Consider the following 18582-nt stretch of genomic DNA (forward strand, 5'->3'; position numbering starts at 1 on the left):
CCTCAGCTACCTCTACTAATGTACCAAAAAGTGTTTGAGGACCATATAAGGAGTAACTGCTTCCTCTCATTTCCTCTTCACTTCCAGAAACCACCAATCACTTTTTTCCTGATCCCACTTTACATCCTTCCTCCCTCGAAATCTCAGAACTAGCTATTCACAGGAGCAAGCCTCACTCTACTGGATTGAAAATGTGACAAATGTCACAAGTCTGCACTCATTGCGGGGCAGTCTGGGTCTAAGGCGCACAAACACGATTTATCTCTCTGAAAGTCGATCATCCTGCTCTATGTCCCTATGGCCGAAGCAAGCAAACACCGCTTGGGCTCAACTGGTGACTCCAATCTACCCGATTACTAAATGTTTATGGAAAGAAAAAAGCCAGCAGCAGCTGATCCAAAACAGGCTTCAGACAAACTCCTGGGTTTTTCATCTGCGTTCTAAAAGGCGCTGGACCTGAAAGTCCAGAGCCCTGGGTTCGAGACTCAGTTCTGACACTGACAGCTACTGGCTTTGGGCCCTACTTTCAACATATGTGTCATAGAACACAGAGTAAATTTATACAGAGAAATAAATAAATAGTAATAGTCGCAAAGTCTACCCCCACGGCGTGGCTTCAAGTGCTTTGTAAAATGCCAAGTGTGTGGTGAGGATTTCTAGCATTTGGAGAAGAGAGGCTAGAGCAAACATTGGAACCGGAAGGGCCGCCGTGAAGGGTCATCTAGTCCAATCCCTTCATTTTACGAACCGGCAAACTAAAGCCCAAGGCCCAGCGCGGTTAAGTCCAACCTCTTCGTTTTGCAAATGGGAAAACTGAAGCTCAGGGAGAGAAAACGACTCTTCCGCGATCACGAGCCACCCTATTTCTGCGCCCCAGTCCCATCCACCTGTCCACACCCCGTCCCCGAGTATCGCGAACCAGGGCAGGGTTGGCCGGGGGCCGAGCCAGGGCCGGGGAGGCCCGGGTCGGATGGGTTCGGGGGTAAGCGTCCTCCCTCCTAGCTCACCTCAGCTCTAGACTGTGCGACCTTCAGCCAGATAGCGATCCCGGGAACTAGAGCCGAATTTGAGTGACAAGACGCCGATGGCTATAAATGACCCCGCCCCGCCCGCCCCTTCTTCCCTCCATCGGTTCCAGTACTTGGCCCTTGCTCTCCCTCCTGCTCCCTCCCCACCTCCGCCTACCCGTCCTCGGGCTGTCCAGGCCTTTGCCTGACAGAAACTCCCAGCAGCCCCGCCCCTATCCAGAGGGGCGTCTTCTGCCCTTGAGACTGGAAAGGGAGGCTCTTCCGCCCGCGTCCGCCCGAGCAGAGGACCGGCGGTGCCTGCGGAAGCTTCTTCCCGCGCCTCGGTTCCCTTCCGGCAGTGTGCGCGGCAGGCCCGAGAGGGCAGCATCCCTGGCAGCAAGGACCCCTGCTTCGCCGCTGCCCGGCTCCCAGCGCGAGCTCGCATTCGCCCTCTCCCGTCCAAGATGGTGGCCTCCCGGGCAATTGGCAGCCTCCGCCGCCTGACGGCTTCCCGCGCCCGCCGCTTCACTGGTGAGAGTGTGGGGAGAGGGAGGGAGCTGGCCGCCCGAGCTGGGGGCGACCGAAGACCCCCTGGGGGAGGGTGGAGGGGATGCGGGGTGGGTGGCAAGGGCTGACCGCTCCTCCGGACCCTGCCCCCGGGCAGACTCCCGAGCCCGGCGGACCGACAGCCCTCGCGGCGTCCCGGCCCGGCGCGGCCACCTGTCTGCCTGGGTGCCCGGCCGGCAGCGGCTCTCATTCCACTTCTCCTTGGGTCCTGCATCCAGAGAGCTGGAAGGGACCTCCGGGGTCCCCTTACCCCCTCCAGCCCCCACGGAAGCCGAGGCCGCGGGAGGGGAAGCAACTTGGCGAAGGTCAGGAGCAGAGTCAAAGTTGGAAGGCGATGCCCTGAGCCCAGTCTCAGCGCTCTTTTCACTGCTGCCACCCGGACCCGCCCCTCGCTGGTCCTTCCCTGATCCCTGCGCTTCACCTGTCAGAATGCACCTTCCGTTTCTCATTTCCACCTCTGTTACCGTCAGAGCTAGTGTCTAGCTCTGAACTTGGGTTCAAATCCCACCTCTGACGCTTTCTAGCTGGTATGGCAATGGGAAAGTTCTTTGAGCCTGCTGTGACTCGTCAATAAAATGGGGAAAAGAATAGCTACCATCTCTCCGAATTAAACGAGATAATAAACTTTGCAAACTTTAAAAAGCCACGTACAAATTAACTTGTTTAAAGTACTCTTTAATGAAGACTATAGTACAGAACTTGTACTATCAATTAGGTTAAAAATACCTCATGTGAAAAATAATTTTTGTCCGGTAGACAGTGTTAGTTGACTATAATTCTCAGCTTGTTTTCAGGATTTAAACTATTTTTGCAGCAGGTGAGAATTATCCTGGTATGGTGGATGGGGAGCTGTTTTCAAATCCTGTTTCTGACACATACTAGCTGTGTGACACTGGGTAAATCCCTTAACCTCTAATACACCGGGCTGCTAGGATTGTAAATTTCAGGAAAGGTTGTCAGGCATTGGTAGAAAGGGTTTCCTATATTAATAAAATCACAGGTGTAGTCTCTACTGTTCTTGCAGCAGTAATGGTTAAAGGGCTAACTTTGGATTACTTTGATTTCAGTTCAATTCAGCACGAATTTTTATTTAGCTATTATATACCAGGAAGACCAGGGTTCTGACTGCTCTAAGGCACCTCAATTAAGACTGTAAATTACAAGCTGGTAGCCAATTTGAATTGCATTGTGTTGGGAATTTCTGATGGAGTTGAGGAAATTGCAGTTCTGACCAAAAAAAAAAATCACTTTCTGGAGTAACTTTGCAGTAAAAGGATTAATGTGGGTGAGCTGACTTCTAAGTTTGGACTTGGGGAATTTTCTTACCTATTTAACTTCGTGTGACCATGGGACTGTATAAGTAAAAATTCAATTGGAACTCAAGTCTTCTGACTAGTGTTAGAGCATAGGAATCAGATGATCTAGAGTCCAGTCTGCTTATCACAAATGAGGTGATCTTGAGCCAATCTTTCTTTTTAAGTTTTTGGATTTTGTTTCACCATCTGTTCCAATCCTCCATTTTAGAGTTGATCTCTGAGATCCTTTACAGCTCTAACATTCAGTGATTCCATATTCTTTATCATTTAAAAATTGTTTCCATTTATGCTGATGTTGAGAGGCCTAGCATAGAGGCATTTAAGTAATGTAAGTAGATAAGATGTTTGTCTTAGAGTTAAGAAGATCCCAATTTGAAACCTGTCTCATACCCTTACTAGCTGTTTGACTGGGCAAGTTGCTTAACTAACCTCTGTCAGCCTCAGTTTCTTCATTGGTAAAATGGAGACCTATTTCACAGCTTTTTTATGAGGGTCAAATGAGATAATATATATAAAGTGCTTTGCAGATTTTAAAGTTACATGTACATGTTAACTCTTATTAAAAGTGGAGAAAGGGCTAGGGGTGGAGATTGGAAGACTTGGTTGCAAGTTCTAATTCTGACATATACTGGCTATGTGACCCTAAGCAAGTCACTTAACCTTTCACTGCTCCTAGGCAGATCTCTGAATTATAAATTACAGATGAATTGGTAAAAGGTTCCACATCTAGAGTTCACCACATGAATGAAGTCAAACGTCTAGGCCAAAAAAACTGGGATTGTAATTACAGAAAAACATGTACATGAATTGCACAGAATGGGAAGGCAAGTATTAATTGATCTCTTCCTGGGGAGTGGTAATGAGATCATTAATCCAGTGTGATCTTAGGATATTTTAAGGTTTTTAATATAGCCACAGATTTTGACTAGTTGAAGGTTATGGTTGGAGATTTTTTTCTACCTTTGTGTATGGAATGTAATTTCTGCCTTAAACTGCCCTGAACCCAAGCCTAATAACTTATCAACTTATTCAAAGAAAGGAAATTGACCTCTCACTTTTAGGGGCTAATGACTTTTATGACCTTTGTGTAAATTTGAGGCTGAATGGCTGACTAGTGAATCTGATCTAGCCAAAACTAACTTTGTAACACTGAATTCTTAACCCTTTATCTTCTGTAGCAATGGGGGGAAAAGTTATTACCTCACTCTAATACAGCTTTCTAATTATGTAAGTGTTAAATGAATTAAAATTGTTTTTGTAAATTGAAAGTGTTTTCCTGGCAGAATGGATATTTTTACTAGCCCTCTTCCTTTTTAACTTAAAAAGTTAGTTTCCCTTCTCCCCTGTTTGAGAGGTTTAGAAAATGATTAAAGCTTTCATTTTCAAAATACTGGTTGCAGTTTCAACATAATCTATTCTTCTTTTGGAAGCCTAGTTAGTGGAAAACATATGTATATTTTCATAAGGTTTGGAGCTATTTGATTCAGTTTGCTGGCGTGTTTACAAAGTAGGGCAAAGGTTAAGCTCTCAAGTAGCAGGCAAACTGGAATGTAGGCCAAAGTTTATTGAAGCTGCTAGCTATGAAGTTACTTAAGTTAATTGGAAAATGGTACTGATTCTTGTTGAAAAGAACCTGGCAGTTTACTCTGTGGTTTTAGTAGCTGACATTGGTTAAACATATTATGTAACTACTCTGGGAATCTTCTCTAAATACCATCCCACCTACTGTTCCCCCACCTCCCATTTCAAATTGGCATTCTGTGGAAGACTTTTTTCCCATTTACTCTAGAACATTTTATAAATTAAAGCAGTTAAATTACTAGTGAGGAAATAGGTTTTAATTATAAATAAAAAAGATATTTCTGTGGAGCAACAGATATTTCCTGGTCAACTCTGGTAAATGTAAAAGTTCTATTTCGCTTGTCCTTAGGCCTTGTGTGGTTTGGTAGAACTTTGAAAGTTCATTTGAAGGGGCAGATAGGTAGTGCAGTGGATAGAGCCCTGGCCCTGGAGTCAGGAGGACCAGAGTTCAAATTTGACCTCAGACACTTGACACTTACTAGCTGTGTGACCCCGGGCACTTAATCCAAATTGCTTCACCAAAAGCCAAAAAAAAAAGTTCTTTGGAAATTTTACCACATTCTAAGGCCTTTGACCAGGTGTTATAGGAATAATTCACATTTATTTAGTACTTCAAAGTTTTCAGAGTGCTTTGCCTTATGATAATTCCTCAGTAGAATGCAAGCTCCTTGAAACCATGGACTGCTTTTGTGTCTCAGTGCCCTGCTTAGGCTTAAATGTTTATTAAATATGTTAGCTAATTCTGTGAGTGCAGGAGTATACAATCCCTATTTTACAGATGAGGAAACTGAGGAATTGTGAAGTTAAATGGCTTGCCCTGGATCACTCACAGCTGGGCTTCAACATTTATTGTGTTAAAGCTTTTTTTTATGAGGTAGTTTTGTGATCAGTTAGTGGTTGATTTGGATTTAGTCATCTGTGTTGCATAAAAGGCTATCTTTATTTCAACCACTTGAATATTCATTTACTCATATGTTCCTGAAATATTTATGCTTTCAACTCTTTTTCTGTTGTATGGCTTTGGGAAGTAGAAAGGAGTGACCTGGATTTTATCTTCTTACTGCTTACCAGTAGTGAACACCTGGATTTATTTAATTACTCTATTATTCCATATAACTCCATTTGGCAGCTATGAGGAACGAGCTTAAAGCATGTATTGTAGCTAAAATCCACTCTACCCACCTTTCCTGAAAACATAGGCCTTCATATTCACTGAACACATCCCTCCTTCCTCACATTTTAGGAGGCTCACAGGTGTTAGTGTCTTTTTTTTTTTTTAAGATGATGTTTTTCCACCCCATTCCCATAGATCATTCAAATAGGAACCAGGATATCCTGTCTTATTACAGTATCATTGTTGAAGCTTCTTAGGTGAGACCTGTTAATAGTCCAATTCTACTGTGCATGCATATCTGTGGCTACCTGATTATCCTGACCTGGACCCTGATAGTTGAGTATTTTGGGGGTCTTCTCAAGGTCTCTTTTTGATGTTTATCTGATAACTTTTTGGGGTCATCCTGTCTTCTGTGACTCTCCCTACTTTTCCTCCCCCCTCCCCCCAAATGCCCAGCCAAATTCCCTGAGATTAAATGCTTGAGGAAAATACTGAGGCTGTATATTCCTGTGTGATAACAGAAACTGTCAAGGTTATTTCTAAAAGTATAGAGATATGACCTTGAACTTGAATCAGCCATTGACTACTCATGCCCACCCCATCTTATTCTCTTTTGCAGATTTTAACCCTTTGATCATTAATGTTATAGTAATCCCACATCCTCTAATAATTCATTCCACAAACATTAAATTCCGTTTATATAGTTCCTTAAAGTTTACAGAATATTTTAAGTACATTGTAACTTGATTCTCACAATGTCCCCATGAGGTAGGTACTAAAGATGATATTCCTGTTACAGACGAAAAAACTGAGGATTACAGAGGTTCTGACTTACCAGTGTTACACAGCAGTAAGTTCGAGAGGCCAAATTTGAACCCAGGGCATTCTCTAAAGTCTATCAGTCTTTCTACTTTATTACACTTGAAAGACCTGTGGGTAAGCACTGAGGAAGATAGTATAGATAAGATATAAGTCCTGCTTTCATGAAGGTAAAATACAATCAGAATTGTATTGTAGCATCATATGATTTAGGACTGGAAGAGAGTTTGGAGGCCATCTAGTATAGAATCATTTTATAGATCAGGAAAATAGACCCACAGAGGTTAAGTGACTTGAAAAGCTAGTATGTAGAAGAACTGGAATTCAAAACCAGGTCCTCTGACTCCAGATCATTGTTCTTTAATGATTTGAATTGTTGAGTTAAGCCATGTAAGACAGTATAAGATTCAAGTGCTAGCACACATATAGCCTCCTCAATTCTAGTTGATCAGAGGGGATAACTCAGTATAGGTTGAATAGGATTGGCTTCATGAAAGAAGCTGACATTGATTGGATCTTGATGGCAGTGCTTAGAGGTTGATTAGGAATCAATCAACTAAAATTCTTAGTTGATTGATTTAATAAATGTTATTAAGTATCTGCCATGTATTAGGTACTGTGCTGAGTATTAGGGATACAAAAACAAAAGTGAAACAAGCTGTCCTTAGTGATTTTATATTGGATCAGGCAAAGAAACTTGTAGACATAAGTGTATATGAAATAAACATAGGGTAATTTTGGAAGAGGGTACTAGCATCTGGGAGACAAGAAAAAGCCTCATATAGGAGGTGGTGCTTAAGCTGAACTTTGAAGGAAGATAGCAATTCCAAAGAGGCAAAATTAAAGAAGAGAGTGCATTCCAGACATGTGGGACAGATTGGGTAAAGGCATGGAGGTGGGATGTCATGTTTGAAGAACAGCAAGAGAACATTTGGGATAGATTGTAGAGTGCAGAAAAGGGATTAATTTATAAAAAGTCTGAAAAGATTTGGAGCCAAGTTGTGAATGGCTTTTAATACCCAACAAGGGGAGTTTGTATTTTACCCCAACTGAAATAGGGAGCAGTTGAAGTTTGTTGAGCAGGGGGAGTGATGTGGCCTGGACTATACTTTTAAGAATATCACTTAGGCAGTTATATGGAGGATGGGTTGGAGAATTAGAAGGCGATTGTAATAGTCTGCGTGGTGAGGGCTTACACTAAGGTTATGGCCTTGTAAGTAGAGAAAAAGGGATCTATGTAAAAGATGTTATGGAAGTAGAATTAACAAGACTTGCAAGTGATAGGTTGTGTGGAATAAGGGAAGGAGGATTCAATAATAACACCAAAGTTTCTCACTTGGGTGACTAGATAAATGGTAGTGCTCGTGATAGGGGCATGGTAGGTTTGGGGGAAAATATGACGTCTGTTTTTGACATGCAGAGTGTGAGATGCCTATAGGACATCTAGTTCGAAATATCCAGTAAGCTTTTGGTAATTCATTCAGGATTGGAATTCCCCTTGTTGGGTATGAAAAGCCACTCTTTCTCTACATTTCACAGCTCCTTAAAGTCATCATCTGTCTTCTCATTGCTCCAGTCTCTGATGAATAGGTGGCTCTTCTCACCCAGGATAACTGAGTCTATTTACCCATAATCCCATTCCCTCCAGTCTTCTCTAGCAGATTGCCACCATAATCGTTCCATCTCTGATCTTTAGTCTGCTGGTTCCTTTATTGCTGCTTTTCAAAAAATTCTTACTACCCTATCTCCTTAAGCTATCATCATATATCTTTTTCTTTAGTCATATTGCAGCCACTTTTTCTCCTCTCATTTCTCAACACTTTATAAATCTGGCTTCCCACCTCACCCACCATTTAAATAAATAGTTTTTTCCAAAGTTAACAATGATCTCTTAATGGCCAAATGCAAGAGCATTTTTCCCAGTCCTTATTTTTCTTGACCTCTTTGCAGTGTTCGACATTACTGACCACCTGGGTACTCTGTCTTCTGGCTTTTTGTGACGGCCTGATTCTCATCCTCCTATTTCTTCTGTCTCCTTTGTCAAATCATTACCATTGTCAAGACCCTTAACTATGGGTAAACCCTAAGGCTATCTCCTAGGTCTTTTGCTCTTCTCTCTTTGTACTCTTACTTGGTGACCTTACCAACTCCCATAGGCTTAATTATTTCTGTAAAGATGACTCTTGGGCTGCATGGCCAACCCTGCTCTTTTCTAAGTTCCAGTCCAACATCACCAGCTGCCTTTCGGACATTTCCAACTGTGTATCTATCTGAACTCCATCTAGAACTTTCAGTTCCTTTCTTTCAAACTTCTCAATTACTGTCATGAGCACCACTATCCTTCCAGTCACTTGGAGATTCAAAACCTCCAAGTCTTCTTTGACTCTTCACACTGCACCATTCAATATATCCTTATCAGTAGCTAAATCTTGTGTCCACTTCCACATCTACTCTTTAATCTGTCCGTTTCTAACCACTTCTAACTACTCGATAATCCCCTTAGTTCAGGCCTTTGTTACCTCTTACCTGGACTATTACAATAATTGGTCTCTCTGCCTCAAACTTCCCTTACCCTAATTCATCCTTCATACAATTGCTGAAGTGATTTTTCCCAAAGGGAAAATCCTTGTCACTCCCCTGATCAAGAAATTACAGTAGTTTTCTATTTTCCCTGGGATCAGATATAACCTCTTTGAAATTTAATCCCATCTCATCCTGCCCCCAATTTACCTTTCCAGTCTTATTCTACATTCTACATTTTTATATTCTGTGGACCAACTGACCACTTTTCTGTTGTTCATGCATGACCTTTTGTCTCTCCCCTCCGTACCTCAGAACAAATTGTTTTATTCCCCCTCCCCCCACCCCAATGAAGGCCTGGAATGCCCTTCTTCATCTCCAAGAAGATAGACCCCCAGTCTCCTCCTCCGTTAAACACACACACACACACACACACACACACACACACACACACACACGTACTTCCAAAAATTACCTTGTGTCCACTTTGCATAAAGAAATATACTGTTTTGAAAAAAAAACACAATAAAATAGATAAACTGTTGACTAACATGATTTTTTTTAAAGAAAGAAGGAAAACCAAATGACTAGTTAAAATTAAAAGGGTGAATTCACAACCAATAAAAAGGAAATAAGAACAGTTATTAGGAGTTCTTTTGCCCAACTATATGCCAATAAAACTGATGATCTAAGTGAAATTGATGAGTATTTACAAAAATTAACAGAACAGGAAATAGGATATTTAAACAACTGTCATAGGAAAAGAAATTGAACCAGCCATAAATAAGCTCACTAAGGAAAAAAAAAAGATCAAGACTAGATAGATTTATGATCGAATTCTGCCATACATTTAAAGAACAGTTAATCCCAATGCTATATAAGCTATTTGAAAAAATAGGTAAAAAGGAGTCCCCTCAGATTCTTTCTTTGACACGAATATAACATGGATGCCTAAACTAGGGAGAGCCAAAACAAAGAAAGAAAATTATTGGCCCAATTTTCCTAATGAATATTGATATAAAAATTTTAAATAAAATAAGTAGCAAAGAAATTACAACAATATATTGCAAGGTCATACATTATGATTTACACTGGATTTATACCAGGAATGAAGAACTGATTCAATATTGGGAAAACCATAAGCATAATTGACCCTATCAGTAACAAAAACAACAAAAATCATGTGGTTATTTCAATATGTTAAGAATAATTTTTGGCAAAATGCATCACTCGTTCCTGTTAAAAACACTAGAAAGCAGGAGAAAAAAATGTCCTTAAAATAAGTGGTATCTATCAGAAACCAAGAGCAAGAATTATCTGTACCTGGAATAAGCCAGAAGCCTTTCTAATAAGATCAAGGGTGAAGTAAGTATGTTCATCATCACAATCATTATTCAGTATTATACTAGAAATGCTAGCTATAGCAAGACAAGAGATTGAAAGAATAAGTGTAGGCAATAAGGAAACAAGCCTAATACTTTTTGCAAATGCTAATGAGGGTTTACTTACAGAACCCTAGAGAGTCAACTCAAAATCTAATCCAAACAATTAACTTAATCAAGATTGAGGATATAATTTTTGTATATTACCCCCCCCCCAAAAAAAAGCCCAGCAGGGAGAGATAAATTCCATTTAAAATAATGACACAGTATAAAATACTTGAGAGTCCCCCTACCAAACCCACACAGGAATTATATGAACATAATCACAAAACACACTTCACACAAATACAGATCTAAATACCCAGAGAAATATTTGCTTATGGATAGGCTTAGCTAATACAATAAAAATGACAGTATTACCTAAATCAATTTACGATTTGGTATCATACCAATCAAACTGCCAAAGAATTAATTTATAAAGCTAGAAAAATAATAACAATGCATTTGGAGAAACAAATTGTCAGGAATAATAATGGAATCAATTGTTTAAAATACAAAGAAAGGGAGTTTAGGAATACCAGGTCTTCATACTATGCTACAAAACTATAATTATCAGAACAATCTAATACTGGATAAGAAATAAAGTGGTTGATCAGTGGAACAGATTAGGTATATAATGCATAGGAGCAAATAAACACAATAATCTAGTGTTTGATAAACTCCAAATCCCAGAGACTGTGGTTAAGAACTTATTAATTGGCAACAATTGTTGGGAAAACTGGAAAGTAGTCTGGCAGAAACTAGTTACAGGCCAGACCAATATATTAACTGTATACTAACATAAGCTCTAAATGGGTATATGATTTAGACACAAAGGAAAATATCATAATCAAATTAGTGGAGCTTGGAAGAGATTACCTATCACATCTGTGGACAGGGGAAGAGTTTATAACTAAATAAGAGATAGAGAGGTTCACAAGAAGTAAAATGGATAATTTTGATTACATAAAATTTAAAAGATTTTACACAAAAGCAATTCAGCTAAAATTAAAAGCAGAAAATAGGAAAAATCTTTGTAGCAATTTTTTCTAATAAAGGTCTCATTTCTAAAATATATAAGGAACTGAGCCAATTTTATAAAAATAAAAGGCATTCCCTGATTGATAAATGATCAAAGGATTTGAACTGACAATTTTCAGAGAAACAAATCAAAACTATAAATAATCATGTGAAAATAATGCTCTAAATCACTAACAATTAGAGAAATACAAATTAAAACAACTCCAAAGTGTTACCTCACACTCATTAGATTGGCTAAGATAACAGAAAAGGAGAATGATAAATGCTGGGAGGTATATGGGGTTAGTACACTAAGGCACTTGTGGTGGAAACATAAAGTAATCCAACCATTTTGGAAAACAATTTGGAACTATGTCCAAAAAGCTACTAAGCTGTGCATTCCCTTTAACGCAGCAATACCACTACTAGGTTTATGCCCTAAAGTGATCAAAGAAAGAGGAAAAGGACCCACGTGTACAAAAATATTTATAGTAGCTCTTTTTGTGGTGGCAAAGAATTGAAAACTGAGGAGATACCCATCAATTGGGAAATGACTGAACAACTTATGATAAATAAATATGGTGGAATACTATTGCGCTGTAAGAAATGATGAAGGGGATGATTTCAGAAAAACTTGGACTTACATGAATTGATGGAGATTAAAGAGAGAAGAACCAAGAGGATAGTTTACACAGTAACAGTAATATTTTTTTGTTGTTGTTTGTTTTTGGTTTTGTTTTTTGTTGTTTTTGTTTTATTTTTAGGCAATTGGGGTTAAGTGACTTGCTTAGTGTCACACAGCTAGTAAATGTCAAGTGTTTAGTCTGAGGCCAGATTTGAACCCAGGTACTGCTGACTTCAGGGCCAGTTACTCTATCCACTGCATCACCTAGCTGCCCCCTGTAACAGTAATATTGTAAAAGTAATTAACTCTGAAAGACTTAGTTTTGCATGACTTTGTATTTATAATGACTTTTGTATTTCTTTTTTTTCCTTTATCTTTTATTTTTTTAATTACCCGTAAAGACAATTTTTAACATTCATTTTTTTTAAATTGAGTTCCAAATTTTTCTTCCCCCTCCTCCCTCCCTAAAATAGTGAGCAATTTGATATAGATTATATATGTGCAATCATATAAAACATTTCCGTATTAGTCATGTTCTGCAAGAAGAAACAGACGAAAAGGACTGTCTATTTACTTCTGTAACTCATTTAACTTCTCCTTTAGAAATTTGGATGCTATACCATTTGGTGCATGTATGTTTAGTATTGATATTACTTCATTTATCTATGGTACCGTTTAGCAAGTTGTAATTTCCTTCCTTGTCTCTTTTAATTAGGTCTATTTTTGCTTTTGCATTTACATCATGATTGCTATCCCTGCTTTTTTTACTTCAACTGAAGCATAATATTCTGCTCCAGCCTTTTACCTTCACTCTGCGTGTGTCTCTCTGCTTCAAATGTTTCTCTTATAAACAACATATTCTAGGATTCTGGTTTTTAATGCACTCTGCTAACCACTTCTGTTTTGTGGGTGAGTTCATCCCATTCACATACACAGTTATGATAACTGTATTTCCCTCCATCCTGTTTTTCCCATTTATATTTCTCTCTCTCTCTCTCTCTCTCTCTCTCTCTCTCTCTCTCTCTCTCTCTCTCTCTCTCCCCCTCCCTCCCTCTCCCCCTCTCTCTCCCTCCCCCTCTCCCTCTCTCTCCCTCTCTCTCGCTTTCCCTCCCTCCCTCCCCTCCTTTTAACCCTGTCCCTACTCACCAGTGTTTTGCTTCTGACCAACACTTCCCTCAATCTTCCCTCCCTCCTATCAGCCCCATCCTTTTCTTGTCCCTCTCCCTCCTACTTTTCTATAGAGTAAAATAGATTTCTATATGCAACTAAGTGTGTGTTATTCCCTCTTTGAGCCAAATCTGATGAGAGTAAGGTTCAAACAATGCTCACCACCACCCTCTTTTTTTCCTTCCACTGTAATAGGTCTTTTGAGTCTCTTCATGTAATATAATTTACCTCATTCTGCCTCTCCCTTCCCTCTTCTCCCAGTGTACTCCTCTTTCTCACCCCTTAATTTTTAATATCATCCCATCAAAGTCAACTTATACCCAGACCCTTTGTCTATGTAGACTCCTAACTGCCCTAATAGAGATACAGTTCTTTAAGAGTTACAAGTATCATCTTCCCATGTAAGGATGTAAATAGTTTAACCTTATTGAATAACTTGTGTTTTTCCTTTCTTATTTACCTTTTTATGCTTCTCTTGAGTCTTGTATTCAAAAATTGAATTTTCTGTTTAGCCCTGGTCTTTTATAAGGAATATTTGAAAGTCATCTGTTTCATTGAATGTCCATTTTTTTCCCCAAAAAGATTATGCTTGGTTTTGCTGTGTAGTTAGTTCTTCATTGTAATCCTAGCTCCTTTGCCCTCTGGAATATCATTCCAAGTCCTCTGATCCTTTAACGTAGAAGCTGCTAAATTCTGACTGTGACTCCTCAATATATGAATTATTTCTGGCTGTAGTATTTTCTCTTTGAACTGAGAGTTCTGGAATTTGGCTGTAATATTGCTGGGAGTTTTAATTTTGGGTTTTCTTTCAGGAGGTGATCGGTGTATTCTTTCAATTCCTATTTTACCCTCTGATTCTAGGATATCAGGGCAGTTTTCCTTGAGAATTTCTTGAAAGATGATGTTTAGGCTCTTTTTCTGATCATGGCTTTCAGGTAGTCCAATCATTCTTAAATGATATCTCCTGGATCTATTTCCTAGGTTAATTGTTTTTCCAATGAGGTATTTTACATTTTCTTCTATTTTTTTTCATTCTTTTTATTTTGTTTGATTAATACTTGATGTCTCATAGTCTTTAGCTTCCACTTGCCCAATTCTAATTTTTAAAGAATTTTCTTCAGTTAGCTTTTGTACCTCTTTTTTTCATTTGACCAATTCTACTTTTTAAAGAGTTGTTTTCTTTTTCCATTTTTTTTTTTTTGGTGCTTTTTCCAAGCTGTTGACTCTTTTTTCATGATTCTCTTTCATAACTCTCATTTCTTTTCCCAGTCTTTCTTCCACCTCTCTTACTCGATTTTCAAAATTTTTTTTGAGTTCTTCCAGAAGGACTTTTTGAGTCTGAGACCCACTCATATTTCTCTTTTAGGCCTCACATGTAAGTGTTTTGACATCATTGTCCTTTTCTGAGTTGGTGTTTTGATCTTCCCTGTGGCCATAGTAACTTTTTATGATCAGGGCTTTTTTGTTTGTTTTTTGCTCGTTTTCTAGCCTATTTTGTGACTTTAAAGTTGAGGTCTGCTCCTGGGGCACAGGGAGAGGAGGAGGCACTGTCTCAAGCATCTAGCACTGGGAGCCAGGGGTCTGGCCGCTAGCTTTCTGCATCTCAGCCTGCCAGGCCAGACCACTTGCCTGCTTCTCTGGAGGCTGGAGGCCTCACAGCTGGTGCACTGTGCCGCTGGCCTATTAAGCCTGGACCATTGGGTCTCAGTTGTTGATCTGTGCTGGGGCTAGGAGCCTTCCACTGGCTTGCCCAAACACCGCCTGCACTCCCTTTTACACAAGTAAAAGGGTCCTAGAAAATTGTTTCCTGCAGTCCTGGAAAATTGTTTCACCCTGTCATTTTGTGGGTTCTGTTGCACCAGAATTCATTTTGAGATGTGATTTAAAATTGTTTCAAGGGAAATTAGAGACAGTTCAAGCAACTTCTGCTTTTTTCTGTCATCTTGGCTCTGCCTCTCTGGATTTTGTATTTCTTGCATTCTCAGTGGGAGGGGGAGGAGGTCATGGGGGCAGGGAGAGAATTTGGAACTTAAATTAAAATTGAATATTTTTAAAAAATAATAAATATACATGTTTCTTCTAGCAAGCTTCTTGAGCACAAGGACTTTTTCTTTTTTGTCTTTGCCTCCTCAGAACCTATCATAATACCTAGCTATGAGAGTAGCTTAATAAATGCTTGTTGGTTTTTTGATTTAAGCAGCTAAAAGGGTGAGAATACTCATTAGGAGACTATTGCAGTTGTTCTGCCAACTGGTTATGGAAGCTTATGCTAGGGTATTAGAAGTAGGGCTAGAGAGGAGAGAAGGGTGTTAAAAAATGTTGGGATGAAATCAGCAAGACTGGGTAACTTATTTGATACAAAAAGTTAGAGAGAGGAAAGAGTCAAAGATAAAATGAGGGTTTCAGACATTCAGCCCTATTATGTGTGGTTATTGTCACAGAGAAATCATAAATTCAGAAGTAATAGTATTTGGGCAACAGATAAGCTTGATTTTGGACACAGACTTCAAACTGAACACAGTTTGAAGTGTCAATGTTGCCAAAGGACACAAGGGAGGAAAAAATGCCGATCGTGTAAAAAAACAAGATCAGTACAAATTTATTAAAAAAAAAAAAGAAGAAGAATACATAACAACAAAATGAGAGGCTGGAACAGAATTTAATTTATATCAGGTAAATAAAAACAGGACTCACAGGCTATCATTTTCACTCAGGATTTCTCATGCTGATTCTATGCTCTTTGCCAGCATGCTCCCAACCATTCTTTGGCAACTAACACCAGAACTCAGCTCTTTCCCCATGCTACTCCCTGTGCAGAGAAGGCTGAGGTATAGGAAAAGGAGAGGCTTGTGAGCTGTGCTGCCTATGTCAGCCAGAGAACTAAAGAAGAGAAGAAACTGGGACAGGAGACCCATGTGTATGAGATACTCCATCACACCTAAAGGAAAGGTGACTGGCACGTAGCTGGAACCAGTTCTTTCCCTCCCCCAGAAATCTCTTGGGTAAGGGACTGAATCTGGTGAAAAATGAATTTGTCATAATGGAATGAAACTGAGGCAACTGGACCTCAGGTCCAACCCTCCAGGGATCCAACATCAAAAGGGAAAGAGATAGAAAGTGAGCCATAAGGGGAAAATTACTAAAGATCTCAGAGAAAGAAAACTCAGTTTAAAACCTTAAGCACAAGTAGGTAAATCAACAGGGAAGATATTAACAACAGAAGGGAAGCTAGCCTCTTAGACATATAAATGAGTACAAATATCCCTTAATAAATATTATAAGACAAAGGAAAATAAACACTTGAAAAAGTAGAGAACACTATGGATGTCCAAGAAAGCACAGAGCCACAATAAGTACCTTAGAAACTTTAATTCAGTTAACATTACAGAGACTAAAGAAGGAATAAATAAGTATGAGCACCATGAATCAAAGAATAAGTGATTCAAGAGAGAAATAAGAATTTTGAGAGTAGAATTTATAATCTACATAGCAGAATTAACTGACCGAATAGAAAAATTTAAATTGACAGCAATCTCTTCAAGAAATAAAAGAGAGAGAAAAAAAATTAAAAAAAAGAAACAAAATAGAGAACAACTGATTAGTAGTATAAATACTCATAAATAAAGGACAGTCTGGAAGAAGGAAAGTAAAAAGCAATTACTTTTTAAAAATATTAAATCAAATTTTAAAAATTAAAAGAACACATGATTTCAATGCAAGTAAATCATTCTTTCTCAGATTCATAGAGGCAACTTAAAGCATAAATAAATAGTAATTTATCAAATAATGATTAAATTATTTAAATCAAATAGCAAAAATGTTTAGAAAACTAGAAAAAGAAAGACATGCATAGGGTTAAAAACAACAAAATAACAACAGAAATACCATTTGATAGATTTCTTTCTAAGAATACATAAGAAGAAAAGGGTGAAAGTGGAACCTACACAGAAGTAATAGTGAAAGAATGTGCTTCCAACCTGATTAAAAAGAAAAGGGCAGAAAATGAAATAAAAAAGTACAAACAATAAGATGAAATCACAACAAAACCAGAAAAAAATAATTATTAGAACCTTTTATGCACAGCTTTATGCTAATAACGTTGAGAATAAAAAAGAGAAAAATATCTTCAATCTCTAAAAAAGAGAGAAATATCTTCGAAATACCTCAAAATAACAGAAAAACAAAAGATTTTAAATAGCTCAGTCTTAAGTATAATGAATTCCCAAAAGAATTCTATCCTACTTTTAATGAACAGTTACTACTAATATTACACAAAATATTCTCAAAAATCGAGAAAGTACACTTTACCAGATTCTTTTATGAGACTAATAAAGTCACAGGAAGGATAAAACAAAGAACTAGAACTATAAACCTTTATTATTAATGAATATCAATTAAAAAATGTTGGACCATTATTCATACAAGAACTTATTCATTATAATCAAGTTGGATTTATACCAGAGTTGTAAGGATGTTTCAACATTAGGAAAACAATATAATCATTAGAAACCAAACCATCCCAAACCACATGATTATTTCGTTAGATGAGGGAAAAGCCTTTAACAAAGTGCAACATTCATTTATGTTTAAAAAAAAAAACAAACAACCTACAAAGTATAGGCATGGAGGAACCCTTTTTAATATCATGAAAAGTATTTATCAGAAACCAAAAGCAAATATATGCAATGAAGATAGACTAGAAACTTTCCCAACAAATATAGGAGTAAAGGAAGAATGTCCATTTGTCCCACTGCTACTTGACTTATTTCTGGACATTCTAGCAATAGCAAGAAAAAAATCAAAGGAGTAAAGCTCAGCAAAGAGGAGATAAAACTCTCGCTTTTTGCTGATGAAATGATAGTTGAGAAAATCCTAGGCTAGGGGTGGGGAACTGCAGTCTCAAGTCCACGAGTTCCCCACTCTTGTCCTAGGGAATCGGCAAAGATAATAATTGAGGCAGTTAGTAGTCTCCACAAAGTTGAAGGCTACAAAATAAATCCATAAAAATCAACAGAATTTCTGTATAACAATCCAAGAGGCAGTGATAGAAAGGGGACTCTTATTCCAAATAACTACAAAACACATAAAATATTCAGGAATGAATCTACCAGCACACACTAAATATTTTTATACATTGTTATAAAATGTCCCTTAAAAATAAAAAAAACTTATTAACTGCAAGAATATTAGCACTCTTGCTTGTGTCATGCACATATAATAAAAATTTCAGCACTACAAAAGTTAATTTAGAGGTTTAACTGTCAAAGAGGTATTTTACAGAATTCAATAAAATTACAACAGGATTCATTTGAGAAAATAACTCCCTTTTTGATAGTTGATGTGAAAACTGGAAAGCAGTTTGGCGGTTGGCTTAGGACCAACATCTTACATCATATTCTATGATAAATTCTAAATGGATACATGA

General features: G+C 38.4%; 2 protein-coding genes across 2 annotated transcripts in view; one reads left to right on the forward strand and one right to left on the reverse strand.

Annotated features, from left to right (window-relative positions):
- HADHB (hydroxyacyl-CoA dehydrogenase trifunctional multienzyme complex subunit beta) overlaps positions 1–1100 on the reverse strand; it is a 53746-nt gene extending 52646 nt beyond the window's left edge. The window contains exon 1 of the mRNA XM_027850427.1: positions 1008–1100. The gene's annotated coding sequence lies outside the window, so the exon portion shown is untranslated. The remainder of the gene's footprint in view (positions 1–1007) is intronic.
- Positions 1101–1225: 125 nt separating this feature from the next.
- HADHA (hydroxyacyl-CoA dehydrogenase trifunctional multienzyme complex subunit alpha) overlaps positions 1226–18582 on the forward strand; it is a 68789-nt gene continuing 51432 nt past the window's right edge. The window contains exon 1 of the mRNA XM_027850534.1: positions 1226–1538. Within this exon, the coding sequence (XP_027706335.1) occupies positions 1472–1538 (67 nt within the window). The 5' untranslated portion in view covers positions 1226–1471. The remainder of the gene's footprint in view (positions 1539–18582) is intronic.

The sequence above is a fragment of the Vombatus ursinus genome, unplaced genomic scaffold (genome assembly GCF_900497805.2).
Source record: "Vombatus ursinus unplaced genomic scaffold, bare-nosed wombat genome assembly UNPS02009062.1, whole genome shotgun sequence".
Lineage (NCBI taxonomy): Eukaryota > Metazoa > Chordata > Mammalia > Diprotodontia > Vombatidae > Vombatus > Vombatus ursinus.